Source organism: Theobroma cacao, chromosome 9 (assembly GCF_053813885.1).
Source record: "Theobroma cacao isolate CCN51 chromosome 9, ASM5381388v1, whole genome shotgun sequence".
NCBI classification, from domain to species: Eukaryota; Viridiplantae; Streptophyta; class Magnoliopsida; order Malvales; family Malvaceae; genus Theobroma; species Theobroma cacao.
Window position 1 is genome coordinate 1686683 of NC_142647.1, and position 15962 is coordinate 1702644.

Consider the following 15962-nt stretch of genomic DNA (forward strand, 5'->3'; position numbering starts at 1 on the left):
TGTTTTCATTAAATTGCAGTCACTGTCTCGCCCAAAAGTTGGATTTGCCCCATGTACTTTAACCCGTTATATCGTCTGTTTCATTTTGGCTCGCTACTTTCGTAGTATTTTATCTCACAAAAGAGAATATCAATTTAGGATTTATAATTCTACCAAGATCTACCAGGAACGAGCATATGATGTGGGATTTATATGGCTCCCCTCTGAGACGATGATATCAATGTGAGATTTACAGCTCGACCGATAACATATTTACATGGCTCATCGTTGAGACATTGATATCTTTCTCACTTCAACAAGGGTCTAACTCCACTTTAATATCAACTATTACGATCCACTTCAATAAAGGCTTAACTCTATTTTAATATCAATTGTCACGATCCACATCAATCACGATTCACACTAACCGCTATAAGATATTATTTGTTTTAACTCGTTAGTCTCACGATTTTGTTTTACAAAAAATAATTCACAAATTGAAAGTGGTGTGAACTCTTAAATACCTAGTATCACTTTAGGATCATGACATTTTCCTCTGACCTTCTTTTTATGTGAGATTTTTATGGCTCTACTTGCTAAGAGCATACGATGTGGGATTTACATGACTCCTTGCTGGGATTGTGACACCATATAGCCAATGTGTCTCTAAAATAATAGACCCTTATTAAACTGGGGAGGATGTTACAGTCCCTCCCAACAATGAGCCTTGTGAATCTCATAGTAGAGAGAATACATGATCTCAAGGAGTAGAGCCATAAATCCCACATCGAAGAGAAACTATGTGCTAAAATAATGCTGGGCAGGTTCACATCACTATTAATCTACAAGGCATTTGTTGTGAAACAAAGTTACGAGGCTAGCAAACTAAAATGGATAATACCAAATAAGGATTGGTGTAAACTGTGACAGTTGATATTAAAGTAAACTCTAGGATACCAACAATGTGTCATTGATAATAATAAGCCCTTGTTGAAGTAAGGAATGATGTAGTAGGCTCTTGTTGATTCGAGGAAAAATGTCACGCTTCAAAACTATGAGGCCATTGAGTTAAAGTGGATAATTTCGTGAACTGTGAATTGGTATTAGAATAAACTTTGAAATACTAACAATGTGTCACTAAAAATAACAAACCTTTGTTGAAGTGGGAACAATGTTAAGCTCCAAGCGAAGAGCCCTGATCGGGAGAACCATAAATTCCACGCCTAGAGGGAAGCCTACATGAAATGTAAAATCATCTTTGGCAACAGCATCAAACTTTGATGATTAGTGAGGCGTAGATTAGGCATAGTACTTGGAGTTAAAATACTGATATTAGACGCAGACTCTTACTAAATCTTTAGTTTTAACTTTTGAACTGAAGATTCTGAATCATTTTACATAGCATCCAGCTTTGAGACCCAAATCAAATGTCAAACTCGACTTGGACTGGCTTAACTCAGCTTATGGTACTTAAAAATTCTTCGGATAAATTCCCGGGAATGATTTCGGCCCAACCAAGCCCACCCTGATAATGTTGGCTTAAAAACCAGACATCATCTTGTATTGATTTAGATAGGCCTTAATCCCAATTAAACGGCAAACACTCTCAAACTATTTATTTTGTGAGCCCGACAGAGAGGAAGAGTGTTCTTTTGGTGAGTTCGACTGCAAAAAGGAAGCAACATCAGATAAAATTGTTGAATTTCAAAATGGTTTGCAAGTCCTAAGCCAATAATTTAAGTTCATTGAAAGGTTAAAAAGGTAGCATACTGAAGAAACAAGCAGTTGGGCATCGCAATCTCATGACAATTTTGAAGAAAAAAAAAAGCAAAGTACTCTCTCGTTTACTATCAAACATCATAAATGATCAAAAACATGAACTCTGCTACTAGCAAAGAAACCCTCCTCTAATGAATTCCTTAATCCTTGTGCTGCTGAACAACTTCAACACCCTCGTGTTGTTCCCCGTAATCCTGCAGGGGAAAAGAAATAAATCCCATCAATCATTAAATTAGGAATATGCATTCCATAGTTATCTACAAATTGCTAGCCAAAATACGGTGAAAAGTAAGAAAACAGATTGATGAAACAAATATTGTCAAAGTAAACTGGAATGTAATTCCATGCATATGTTCATACCTTCACAACTACACAAGAGCAACCGACTACCTTCCTTGCTTTCCCCTCAGAATCTATCTTACACAACTGCATACAGAGATGGAAACACAATTAGCATTTACATCATTAGGATTTGGCAGCATAACTTAATTGTGAGTCTGTGACGTTCTTTACAGAGGAGGAACAAGTTACATGGTCATAGGGATGTGCTTGTAAGTACAAATTAGAGAGAGCTGAGAAATAACTCATGCTTCATATCATACAAACAGACACCAGTTCTTCTCTTTTTTATTTAAATTCTCAACCAAAACAAATTGATGAATATTTAATAAGGAAGAATCACTGACGTCTGCTATATAACTAAGAACAACCAAACATACTGTAAAAACTCACACAACTAAAACATCAGATAGCACCCTCAGCATGTCCTGAAATGCAAGAACATATATAAAATATAAATGAGCAATGGCATGTCACTTACACCAGCCCACTCGCCAAGGGTTTTTGCACTCGGTGCAACTAGCACTTTAACATTGTGATCTGCACAGAGTGCCTTGACCAGTTTAACATAATCTGGCTGGTCACAGTCCTCAGCAATAACACAAAGATGTGCGGTGTTCTTTTCAATTGCCTTGGCAGCTTCATGGAGGCCACGCGCAAGACCACCGTGAGCTTGTGACTTCCTCACCACAAGAGGCAAGGCTGTGTTGATGTCCATTGGCTCACCAGCTGCAACTGGTACCTCAGGTGTAGCAACAGCAACTTCTTCTCTGGAAACGAAATAAACAAAAACAGCATAAATACATGCAGATAATATAAAAAAACACAAAAGTTTATATCTTTCAAAGATAGATATAATACACAAATACCCAAAAAATCCTATGATGCTTTGATTCCCCCATTCTAACAAATCTTAAACAATTCAAACAAGCAGGCAAAACATCTCAAATAAAACACAGAGTAATCACATCCTAGCATAAAATAAGTACCATTGCAATTCATTCTACGCTTAAAGCAAACTAAACCCAAAGTGTATAAACTGAAAATGCAAGCAGCTAGAAGGCATATGGAGATATTAAAACAAACCCAACAACCAGAGCAAATACAATGGAAATACCACCTATATTCTACTAAAGACGGCCCTAAATCTTTACATAGGAATAACTTGTCACTTACCCGGACATTTTTTGAGCTGAAGTAGGGATCAGAGGTTCTGCTTCCTGGTGCCAAAAGACAAAAAAACAAAGTCAACCAAACAGATCTTTTAGAGTACGACACTGAAAGCTGAGCAAAAAGATTTTACTCTGTTATTCAGTAATTCTTTTTGGTGGCAGAAATCAAAAGGATCCATGGACGAGTTAAAACAGAGAAATCAAATCAAACTTGCCGGAAAAGGGCTAAAGAACAAGAGAGAGCTAACCTTAGACGAAGTGAAGAAGCTGAAGAGCGGCGCTAATCTGCTGGGGCGGAGGAATGGGAAGGGTTTAGCAAAGTGGAGATTTTATAACGCAGACGGCCTCTCAAACCCTATCTTTAATTTTATTTTTCTTTTATGGGCCGTGGGCCTTTTTCTTCTTCTCCTTTCTTTCGGCTCGATTGGGCCGGATTCCATTCCCTGTTGCTTTGTCTGCCTTTGATAAAAGTAAGTTCATCTGTTTTAACGTAAATTAATTTTTAGAAAATATAAAAGTATTTTCAAGATTTATGTTGGATTGAAAAACGAAAAATTTATTTTAAATGTAAAACATTTTACGAGTTAATTAAAAAAACAAACTATGAAAAATGTCTTACTCTTCTTACGCGTTTAAGAAGCATAAGACATTTTTCACAGAACAAATAAACCTCTTATATTAAATCTAGCAATATAAATTTGATGAATATGAATATTTAACTTAAAATATTAAAAATATAAATAAATTCATGACTTCTATTTAATAAGATTAATTATATTCATAAACTTATTTTAATTAAATAAATATGCACAACAATGATATATCGTAATTCGATAATTAAATAATATTCATATAATCACAATATATAATACATGTATCAAGTTCAATGTTTTAGAAAAAAAAAAACTTTAATAAATTATTTTTCTATCAATTAAATAATATCTCATTAATTAATAAATTTTCACCATGTATTAATTTATAAAAATTTTACTATATAGCACTTATCTCCCTGTTGAAAGGTAAGAAATGAAAACGAAACTGATACTACAATGATTCAAAGTTCAAGTCATTCACTACCATACATCACTAGGATGAGTAACATAGATACCCTTGCTTTGCTCCAAATTCTCTTAACATAGCTATTACCATTGACCAGGAATGAACATCTCAAATAGGCTTCAAGCAGAGCTGTAATTTATGAAAAAGATTTGGTAGACAATGTAACCAACATAATAAAATCATGAGGAAAATGTCTAAAATTATCCATCCAAATCCAGCGATGGGGCCAACAATTGATCTTTGAAATCAACACAAATATTTAACAACATTATTCCATCAGAGGATTCATCTGATATGAACTACATAAGAATACTGAAGACTGATGTTAATTGCTCTCAACACCTCTTTTATTCCGTGTCTTGAAAGCTATTGTTGATTCATCCTTAATGCTTTCCCCTATTCTGTACTCAGCTAATATAGGACAAAACTCAAATTCAGCAACAACAGCATCTAAAGATAACACTGCCATCCAAAAGCCATCATACTAAACCAAAGCAACAGTTATAAAGCATGTTATGACAGTTCATAGATGAAATTAGGTAGATACTAGAATTGTAGGCTAAACAAGTATAATTCAATTCAGTTTTTATAAATAACACAAAATACAATGAGGGAATGGCAACCTCAAAACACATCAACATTCTCCATTCATGAACTAACAAAGAAAAACACCAACACATCACCTTAACAAGGAAGCACTAGAAATACAACTGACACCATCAATTCCGACCAAGCGGGAGTGATCTACAGGTGAAAGTTTCCTTAAAATTCGACTTGTTTGAAGAAGTAAATATAGATGCGTAAACTTCTTTTGTGGCATTAGCTGGTGCCAAATCCGCAGCTCTAAACTTCTTCACCCCACCATTACTCAATGCCTTCTCATTCTCAAGTTTTCCATTCCCTTCCAATTTACCACAACCCTTCTCCCCATCCAAAACATCAATACCCCTTTTCTTCTTCTCCTTCACTGTTTTCGCCTTCTCTTCCTCCATCATCTCCCTCAACACAGCTACCTCCTCCTCATTCCCATTAATCACCATCTTATCAGACTCCACAAACTCCTTATGACAAACCAAACAAGCTGATGACTTAACCTCTTTCAAAGCCTTGGCACTAACCACATGCCCACAATTCTTCAATGCAAAAAACTTATACTTCCCATTGAATTCAAGCCCCGTTATCGGGCACTGAAACGTGGCTCCATCAGCAGCATCCGATTCCTTCCCGGGAATTACCGACAACTTAATATTGACCATATCTTTCAAACCCTTAACGTGTCTAAACTCTTTGGGCAATTTCTTGCCCAACAAAGCTTGAACAAGAGCTTCCTTATTGAAAATATTCCCCAATTTATCAATCACACAAGGTTCTCTCAAGGGTTCATTAGATAACGCGCAATTGAGCCACTTACCGAGCCTTTGCTCATTCGGGTCGACTTTATCGGGCTTTTTAACCGCGTACATCTTGAGATAACAGTCACGGGACTCCGCTCCCGTGGCTCCGCCATCTCCGCCGCCGCCAGAGAGGCGGGGGACGAGAAAGAGGGTGGAGAGAGGGGTGAGTTGGGAATTTGGGAGAAGGGTAGAATCGGACAAAGGTTTTCCATTGAGGGTAAAGTAGAAGGAGGAGAGCAACTGGGGCTCCGGAAGGAGAGACGATTTGAGGTGGTGGAGGGTTAAGGATTGGGTTGCTTCTAGGGTTAGAGTCAGGGTTTGGTGATTTGGGGATCGGACGAAGAACTGAAGATGCATCTTTACAGGAGATTTCGCCAGTGAATTTGATTAACGAAAAATCTTGTGGGTCACTTTTATAGCCGATCGCGGAGAAGAAACACCGACTTTCGAAACGACAGCGGTTCGGCGATTCGTCTACGAATGGAAACTAAGAAAGAAAGGCGGAGGGGAACATATTAATGATCGGGTAAAAGCTCAAACCCAATTTATGTAGGCCTAATATTGGAAATGAAGGGACAGAGAATAATAGGATATCGGACGGCTCAGGTTCAGGCCCAAGATAAATATTGGAATTTAAGAGAATGGCCCAGATTTAAGCCAGCCCATGTAGGAGCAAAAAATGATAAAAAGCCGTGCTTTCATTGAGAGTCGAACTCAAGACCTCCCGCTTACTAAACGGGTGCTCTAACCAACTGAGCTATGAAAGCTTCCTGTCTTTCGAAAAAAAGTAAATTACCTATAATCAAATAGTACAAATAAGAGCTTGTCAAAGCTATTAAGGATGAGTAAATAGATTGATTGGATGGTTTAATTCGTTATACCTAAAGACCAAATAAACTAAATATTTTAAAAATATTAAATTGATTAAATATAAAATTGATTTGATTGGTTTGATTGTGGATCAATAGATTAAAATTTTATCTTTTTATTTTACAAGTTACAATATTAAAACTTATAAACTTCATACATAATTAAAAAAATATAAATTATGTATAAATTAAATACATATATATATAATATATTACTTTACTATATATATGATATTAAATACATAACTTATATGTTACAATATTTTAATTTTTATATCAAGGTTTGTATAATAGTAACTAATTTATACAATATGTTATATAAATTAAGATGATAACTAATAAAATTATTAAATGTAATTATATAAATAAAATCTATTATAAGTTACAAGAATGTTTATATATGAATTAAATATATGTATATATATTATATTACTTTATTATGTATGTATGAAATTAATGGCACAACTTATATGTTATAATGTTTTTATATCAAAGTTTGTATAAATAATAAAAATTATAAATAAATGTTAAAAAATGAAGGTAACAATTAATAAGATTATTAAGTGTAATAATATAAATAAAGTTTATTATAAGTTATAGTAATGCTTATATATAAATTAAATATATATATGATGTTTATACAATTATATATATATTTATAAAATTTTATATTACGAAATATTATTAAGATGTAATAATTATAACATATTAATATGTACGATATTTACTATCATATATTATAATATTAACATATAAGTTATATAATTTAAAATATATAGCTTTTAATTTCGTATTAATATAGATTTATAAATAAATATATATATATAATTAAAGTTCTATTGCTATAATTATAATTTATATAAGTATGTATAATAAATTAATATATTATATATATATTATTAATTAAATTTACTATCATTTTTTCTTAATATATATTAATATATACATATATATAATTAGTTTGATTTTTTGAGTGGATTAGTTTAAAAATTTTAAAATCGAGATCGATAAAAAAATCAATTAAACCAAACATTTTAGATCAATCGATCCAACAAACTAATTAAACTAAATTATTTTACTCAAATTATATTTTAATTTGAATGAATAATTAATTTTATTTTATTTTGCTTGCTTATAAGAGTTATGTCCTCCCAATTGCTTGGTAAAAGAATAGTTAAATTAAATTAAAAAAAAAAGTAAATTACCAAAAAAGAAAAAGAAACAGTGATAATTGACGCAACAGAAGTGAAAAGTACATTGTAGGGGTATTAAAGCCTGTCTACTCATAAGAAAGTGCCTGGTCTTTTGCTCCTCTCTCTCTTTATCCCTTCCATGCTGTTGCAATGTGAAGACCAGGAAAGCTTTTGGAGCTTTCTTCCTCTTCACCATCCCATTGATCATCATTACATGAAAAGGAAAATTTTGAGCCCCAAAAAATTTTCCCTCAGATTTTCCTCTTCTGAGATAAGAAATTTGCCATAAGCCCTCTTCTATCATCTTTCATTTCATCTCCCTTAATCCCTGTACAAGTTTCGATCTACTTCCCATTTCATTGCCTCCAATCTGACATTGGTAAGATCTCATGTTCTTTGCCTTCTTTTTTCTTCAAGTTTGTTGAATTTTCAGTGTTTTGATTGGTTTTTCTGTTGATTTGGAGAAATGGGTACTAATTAATTTTTTTTTTTTTAGATTTTGTTATTGCAGATTTTGAGGATTTTGGGTTTTTGCTATTTGTCATAGAATCAAAAGTTGTTCCTTTCTTGGTGAAGAAAGATGTCGATTTTGCCAAAGAGTGAATCGATTCACATTAGGGAAGTTTGGGAGGAGAATCTAGGAAGTGAAATCGAGTTAATTAAAAATACTGTGGACGAGTACCCTTACATCGCTATGGACACTGAGTTCCCGGGTATTGTTCTACGCCCAATAGGCAATTTCAAGAGTAGTTTTGAATACAATTACCAAACTTTGAAAGCAAATGTTGATCTTTTGAAATTGATTCAGTTGGGCCTTACTTTCTCTGATGACAAAGGGAATTTACCTACTTGTGGAACTGATAAATTCTGTGTTTGGCAATTCAATTTCCGTGAATTCGATCCCAATGAGGATGTTTATGCTAATGATTCCATTGAGCTTTTATCTCAAAGTGGCATTGATTTTAAGAAGAACAAGGAAAAGGGTGTTAGTGCTCATCGGTTTAGTGAACTGTTAATGTCATCTGGGGTTGTTTTGAATGATAGTGTGCATTGGGTGACTTTTCATAGTGGTTATGATTTCGGGTATTTGCTTAAGTTGCTTACTTGCAAGAATCTTCCCGAGACACAAGCAGAGTTCTTTAGTTTGATCGATATCTATTTCCCTACTCTTTATGATATCAAGCATCTGATGAAGTTTTGCAACAGCCTTCACGGCGGGTTGAACAAGCTTGCAGAGCTGTTAGATGTGGAGAGGATTGGTATCTGTCACCAAGCTGGTTCGGATAGTTTGCTTACTAGTTGTACATTTATGAAATTGAAAGAAAATTTCTTTAGTGGGTCGACTGAGAAATATGCTGGTGTTTTGTATGGTCTTGGTGTTGAGAATGGACAGAATGCACATTAGAAAGCAAAGAATTGTGGAAATAAGATGAAATAAAATCTTTTCCTTAGATTTTGTGTTCCATTTTGCTATCTACTTCTACTATCAATTCTCTTATAATCAGCCTATATTGGTAGACCTGTTATACTTGGTTGTTTTACTCTTGTTGGTCATCCAAGAATGCATATGAGTGGAGGGAGAGGAGGAAGGGAAAGAAATAGAAATGTTTCAGAATAGCCAAGGGAGAAGGCCCTTTCTCTTGACATTTTCTGTCTAATTCTAAGCTTACTTTCCAGAATCCTGACAAAGATGTGTCATGCCCTGGTCTTCTGAGTAACTGCATTCAAATGAAATAGGTGGAAGGATAGTTTCTTGGTGGCTTTGACCTATTCCTATGTGTTTGTTTACTGATATGGTAACCTTATCCAGATGTGTGTATAAGATCAAATTCTACTTGATGGCTCTTTCTTTCATTGCAATTATTTCATCCTGTCTCAGTTCAACAGCCATAACTCAGCTTTGCTAAGGAGCAACTGTGATGTAACTTGAGTTTCTTGTATGTAATTAGTTCTAGTGCTATATTATTTGATGCGAAGACACTGCCATTTTGCAAAGCAGATGCTGAATCAAAGATTGCAGACTGATAAAGCTATTGTTAATCATACTTAAAAAAGGCAAAAAAAGGGACATAATTAGGGGAAATAAACTGTAAGATTCATCAGTCATCATCATCACAATTAAGTAAATGAAGTAAAATTGGGGGAGGGGAGGAGGGGGACAATGATTTCATAGGACTCTCTGAAACTATATATTCTTGCTAAGCCATTATATGATATTCTTGGATATTTGCATTGAAGAAGGAATAATAGAATTCAATCCAGCGGTTTACCTTACATCATCTCCTCCTCTGTTTCCTGACAATTCTCTGTTCTATATAAAGTAGTGGCTTCCTTTGGCTTTAAGAGTACAATCTTTTCTGAAGTTTCAGAACTCACGTAAAGGGTATCTGCAACTTGGGTTGCACTCGTTTAACTCTTTGAAAGCTGGTACCACAGCCTTATAAACCTCGTCAACCCAGTCTTCGTTTAATTCTTCTTTCTCGTCGTTTTCATCCAAAGCTTCCTGGAACCCGTAAAAACATCACGGGTTAGGACATTTGTTCACAGAAAGAACTGATCCACATTTCCGTCGGCATATGCTATGAAAAATACCAGCACATTGAAAAATCAGACTCGATCAGAGGCATACCTCGGTTATTCCCTTCAACCCTGAATCCTGGATAATGTCCTGCCAATGGGGCTAAACTTGGCAGCCTCCTCCAGGTGCTTCATTCATTGGATATCTCTTCTTAAATGCATTTTGAAATGGCTTCTTCCACCTTCTTGACTCCGATAACTGTAGGATGATGAGTCGGATGCCCATCCAACCCCTATAATGCAAAAAGTCTGGCTTCAAATTAGCAAAGATTCCAGAATCTTCCAATGCCTCGGCCTTTTCCTTCGATTCTTCTTCCATGTCCCGCCTCATTTCTGCATTCCGATCCCTTACCATTACCACCTCCCATGGACTCCAGCACATTTAGTTGTCCCTTTAATTTTTCGATTTCCATTTACAATTTCTTTTTTGTCTCTTCTTGTTTTTATTTATTTTTTAGTTTATGTTATGAATTTGGGGAGTGCCAAATACCTCTAACAAATTTCCATAATTAGAAGAGAGAAACCTTACCAACATAATAATAATCTCCATAATTAACAGAAGAAAAAGAAAAGAAAGAATCAAAACCATAAATGGAAAAAAAGAAGAGAGAATTGAACCATCAGAAAAAAATATGAAGATGAAATAAATGTATATTCATTCTTGCTTCTTCACGTACGGGGTGGTTGCTTCCTTAATTTTGTCTCTAAGCTCCCTTTTGGTTCTCCGTCTCATGCTCCACAGATGAGTTTTCCATTTTAGGTAACATGTTTGAGAGAGAAAAATGCTTCAGTTGAGGGGGGCAGAGAAAAGGATAAAAGTGAGGCGTTTTTCCAGCAACGATCTCCGGCAACAAGGCCAGGTGCAGCTGAGGTTTGTGGCAAATAAGAGAGATGAAGAGATGCAGGGTGTTTGTCACTGTGGTAATATGATGTTCCACAATCTGTAGTAATATGATGCCCGTAGTAAAGCGATATTCTCACCCTCTTACATTCAATGGAGGGATCAGTCAGCAACAAATCCTTCAAATCGTATTCTCCTCAGTAATAATCCATTTCAGTTCATATTAACACAAAACTTAACAGTAATGATGACATTTACTTTACATCAACTGCACTTGCAATAATCTTTTGCTATCATATCAGTACCCACGATGCCATAAAGAATAATACACAACCATCATTAATCAGAGAGAGGAATATAGATTTGCCACTGTGATTGGCAGGTGAAATCCTCGTTAGATTAACAAACCAGCAGAAGTTCATTGTTCCATTCCCAGTGTAGCAGAACATGGACAACTCAAAGATAACCCAGGCATAGCAATCAACCTAACCTCGCTTCTCTTTGCAATACCTGGTTAAGGAAAAAAGGGAGCAGGTTTGAATCAAGTTTTTAGCAACAGCCGGAACATAAGAATCTATTCCCAGGGAAAACATTAAAATGTTAGTTTATGATGCAGCCACCATTAACTTAGAACTAACTGGAGATGCCTTCTTCAGTAATATGCATGTAATCCACACTACAATAAGTCAATATGCTATGCTACATAGAAGCAAAAATACCATATTCTGATGCAAGCTACATGTTGCTCTTTGGGCTTTTAAAGCCTTCTTCACAAATATAATAGAACATATGTGGACTTTTTCCCCTTCCATGCTGTTATGGTGATGATGATGATGATGATAGGTATAGAAATATGTTAGTGTGAAAAGACAACAGCAGTGCCAAAAGTTTTTGAAAAGTTAAAGAAAAAGAAACTTGCATGACCAGCTGAATATTGCTCAGAGAATGGGAACTCAAATATATTGTATATATTGTAATAAGAGTTCAAAACCAAGCCCTAAATTTTCTACTTAAATTTTTTTTTCACATCCCAAGCAACTCTCTTCTATTAGAACTACACTTTTTGAGCCTCTACCAGTAGTTCATAATTATTTTTTGGTAAGCGAGTTGTTCAATAATTAAATCTAAAATAGTGAAAATGTTTCTTTTGATACTGTAGAGATCTAACCATAAGAATAAACTGAGTTTATAATCATCCCAGTCCAAAACAAACTCAGAGACAGGTAAGCTAGACATCATTGAATGAATCACAAACATAATACCAAGCATCAATACTTTTTATCAAATGGGACAACTGAACTTGGGCACACCAGACTTTGTTTAAGGAGGCAATATGATGCAAGAGCATAAGAGTAGTGCCCACCTCTTCAGCAAACTTTATCAAAATAGTTGTTCGAGGTCTTTGCTGTCCCTCCATAGGTACAAAATGAGCTGTTACCACCGCTGGAAATCCTGCACTATCCAAAACACCCTTCCAACCAACAAAAGGAGTCTATAAGAGCTTTCATCCACCAGATCAGTCATTTCATACAAAAAAATTAATGAAGCACTTACCCTCACTATTCCAGCAACAAATGCCCCACAATTAAAAGTCCCCATGTCTTTTGGAATTGAAATAAACCTACAATGAAATACAGACCAGTTGGTTATTAATCTAAACTACAGATCTAGCTACCTGAAGCAACGTCATTATAAGTGATAAGTGGTGGGCAATGCATAACTTGTTCACAAGGAGTTCCTTCTCACTGATCATGTATTCGTCTTCATGTTCAGTGCCCTTCTCAAGCGAGTCAGCCACCTAACATAGTACGAAAAAGGAGCAGGTCAGAGATGTACTTTATTGGAGGCTACACTGATTTTAAGCACATGTTGAAAATGTTAGCCAGCTAGAGTTGCCGTGCCTATTGGCTTATAGGAAAATACACAAATCTGTTTGACAATATCAACAAACTTTCAACCGTTGCACCAATAGACAAGATTGCAGGCTTACCTTTCCAAATAACACCTTCCAGACAGTGCTGTGCACAAAAGATAAAATACCCAACAATCGAGTCTCCCTCCTATTTCCCTGTGGCATAAAAGAACATAAGTTTAGTACTGGCGCTGACATATGGATGTAAACAAGTCAAGCTATTTGTGAGCTACTAGGCTCAACTCGATGAGTACATGAGTTCGACTCGTTCATTGTCGAGCTGAGCTTGAGCTTGGGCTACTTGAGAAACGAGTTGAGCCAAGTTCAAGCTTTGCAATACTCAACTAAAGTGGCTCTGAGTCTTATCGAGCTTTTGAATTTTTTAAATTTTTTAATATTAATACATATATAAATAAAATATAATATTTATTTACATATTTTAATTTTTATTTGAGTTTTATATTGAACTTGAGCTGTTGAGTTTCAAGCTTTTATATAAATTAATCATAATTGAGCCTTATTGAGTCAAGTTCTAGTAGCTCAATTATTTTTCAAGCCAAGCACGAGCACCTAAAGTAAAACTCGACCGAGCTTGAGCCTGACACTAGATTGGCTCAATTACACCCCTAAGTTGACATCATGGAAGAATACACATATTCATACAAATGAGCACACATCATTGCAAACACATTGCCAAATCAAGATACACAAAATGAAAGCAAATTTAATTCAGATACCACCACCAAGCATATAAGGTGAGTAAGACTGGCAGACTTGTATTACATCATAACCTTCTCACCTAATTAGCAGAATTAAAACTCTACGTTAAAAAGTTAGATGCTAGCTTGCAAGTGATACCTCAAGAACAGTAATGAAGATTAAACAGGAGAACCTTATTGCTATTGAAGTCTCATCTCAAGTATAATCTGTGAATGTGCTGTACCTTATCCCTATGGCACAAAAGTTCAAGAACTCGAGCTCCAACTGCATACCCTGCATCCTCCAGCCTGATCCATTCCCATGAATAATATTAGATTCATTCACACTAGAAGAACCACCGACTGAACTAAGCATTGTAAAAAAATTTGCATATAATTAAACATAAGGAGCTCTTTGTTCTACTTTTTCTTTCATTTATTCATTGTCATTGGATGCTTCAATAAATAATCTAGTCTCAAGTACACATCGGTTGCCAATGGAAAGATTCAAGCAAGATATATCAAAGGTAAAAATATCACTACCTTCTTTCTAATTCGGCAATGTTATCAACCTGTGTTTGATTGTACTGAACAAGCTCCGAAAACAAGAATGCAAATGCACTCAAGCTAACCTGCAATGAAAGCACAACCATCCATTAATGCAAAAGTATAGTTTGGAATTTGACTCCAATTTGAAAAAAAATAATCCCCAATCAAAGCTATTGTTGATTCGGTTAGTTTGAGTTTGTGCCTAATTTGTGTGATTGGGTCAGAACTTGTCAACTAATGTCCAATTCAAATAGTTCAATGAGAAAATAATACTATTTAAAAGAAATAAAACAGTTAGATCTCAAATATTGCAACAAAAAAAAAAGTAAAGATCGAAAATATTTGAAACTCAGCTTGCTTGCTAAGAAGCTGAATATAGAGTTTTATCTAAAATAACAGGAACAAAAAATTGTAACTCCCTAATTTAAATTTTACATCGTATTTTGCTACATTTTCGCAGGAATCCAAACATAAGAAGAAGAAGAAGAAGAAAATAGAGAGGGAGAGGAGAAACCTCTTGTTTGCCCTTGCTGAGGGGCTTGTCGAGGACGTTAGAGTATTGCTTGATCTTCCCGACTCCGATCATTTTCTACTGGAAGGAAATTTTTTTTTCTGTTTGGCTGCTGAGAAATCGCAGGAAAAATGAATCAGCTATGAGCTATGAGAGCACCGAGCGCGACTATGCGTGTGCACTTCACAACGCAAGCCCGTTTTGAACCGCCGGTCTAGTTGGTTTTTCCTCCCCATCGAACACACACGCGCCCACGCGTTCCTCCCCCCCCCCCCCCCCCCCCTCTTATCCTCCCTTTTTCTTTTTTTTTTTAATTTCCAAGCTTTAAAAAAAATACTAATAAGTTTATTATTGTATTAAAGTATTAAAAATATCAGTTTGAATATTCATCTTATTATGTGTTTTTAAATATTTTAAAATAATATTCATATTTTAAAATAAAAATTATTTTTTCAATATTATATTTTATTAAAATACTAGTTTTAGTTTGGACAGCTAGCTTTTTACATCACTTGACTAATAAATTTTGTAAAGTAATAAGTAAAATACTCTTTCTTTAAATTGTTATATAGTTTAAAAACTGAACATTTAATTTAAAATGGAAAGAGTAGTCTAAAGTTAAATACTCATTCGAAGTATATGGATTTACATTTGAATCACCACTTCTCTCTTAAATTTTTTTTTTGATAAACATATGACACGCTATTAAAACAAATATTATGAAAGTATCTTGATATTTGTTTTTTTTATACAATTGAATTATCATGTTAACAGTAAGGGTAAAATATCTTTATTTTTTTAATTTTAGTTACAATTTTATACAGATTTATTAGTATTCAAAATAAATAATTCACCTTAAACGTGTAAACAACAAAAAAACATGAAATATCTAAAATATTTTTTTTCTTTTTACTTTTTTCACTATTTTTTTTCTCATACTGATTAACGACACTCCTTTATACCAATTGACCACTCTGCAAGCAGATTTGATTGTGGAACGTCATATCTAATCAGATCTTCCTAATGGAGTGTGATCTAAGGTCATACTCCCCTACGGTTGACACTTCTAAGGGAGTATGGCCCCAATGCA

At 34.6% G+C, this 15962-nt stretch overlaps 3 protein-coding genes, 1 non-coding gene and 1 pseudogene across 5 annotated transcripts; 1 reads left to right on the forward strand and 4 right to left on the reverse strand.

The window, feature by feature from the left end:
* Positions 1–1703: 1703 nt before the first annotated feature.
* Positions 1704–3648, reverse strand: LOC18587865 (small ribosomal subunit protein eS12y-like). Its single transcript, XM_018126415.2, has 5 exons — positions 3518–3648; positions 3274–3317; positions 2579–2867; positions 2119–2184; positions 1704–1952 (listed from the first exon to the last, which is right to left on the reverse strand). The coding sequence occupies exons 2-5, from the start codon at positions 3279–3281 to the stop codon at positions 1899–1901; spliced, it is 417 nt and encodes a 138-aa protein (XP_017981904.1). The 5' UTR covers positions 3282–3317; positions 3518–3648; the 3' UTR covers positions 1704–1898.
* A 1232-nt stretch (positions 3649–4880) lies between these two features.
* On the reverse strand, positions 4881–6226 carry LOC18587866 (RTF2 RING-finger protein). The gene has a single exon (XM_018128471.2). The coding sequence runs from the start codon at positions 6077–6079 to the stop codon at positions 5048–5050; it is 1032 nt and encodes a 343-aa protein (XP_017983960.2). The 5' UTR covers positions 6080–6226; the 3' UTR covers positions 4881–5047.
* Positions 6227–6415: 189 nt separating this feature from the next.
* Positions 6416–6489, reverse strand: TRNAT-AGU (transfer RNA threonine (anticodon AGU)). The gene has a single exon. It is a non-coding gene; the product is annotated as a tRNA-Thr (tRNA).
* Positions 6490–7882: 1393 nt separating this feature from the next.
* On the forward strand, positions 7883–9629 carry LOC18587867 (putative CCR4-associated factor 1 homolog 7 pseudogene; annotated as a pseudogene). Its single transcript, XR_016028625.1, has 2 exons — positions 7883–8163; positions 8281–9629. The product of XR_016028625.1 is annotated as a putative CCR4-associated factor 1 homolog 7 pseudogene (transcript).
* Positions 9630–11368: 1739 nt separating this feature from the next.
* LOC18587869 (Transport protein particle (TRAPP) component) lies at positions 11369–15069 on the reverse strand. The gene is made up of 8 exons (XM_007011905.3): positions 14876–15069; positions 14356–14444; positions 14058–14121; positions 13193–13270; positions 12924–13000; positions 12757–12823; positions 12566–12673; positions 11369–11712 (listed from the first exon to the last, which is right to left on the reverse strand). Exons 1-8 carry the CDS (start codon positions 14945–14947, stop codon positions 11683–11685), a joined length of 585 nt encoding a protein of 194 aa, XP_007011967.1. The 5' UTR covers positions 14948–15069; the 3' UTR covers positions 11369–11682.
* Between the last annotated feature and the right edge of the window lie 893 nt (positions 15070–15962).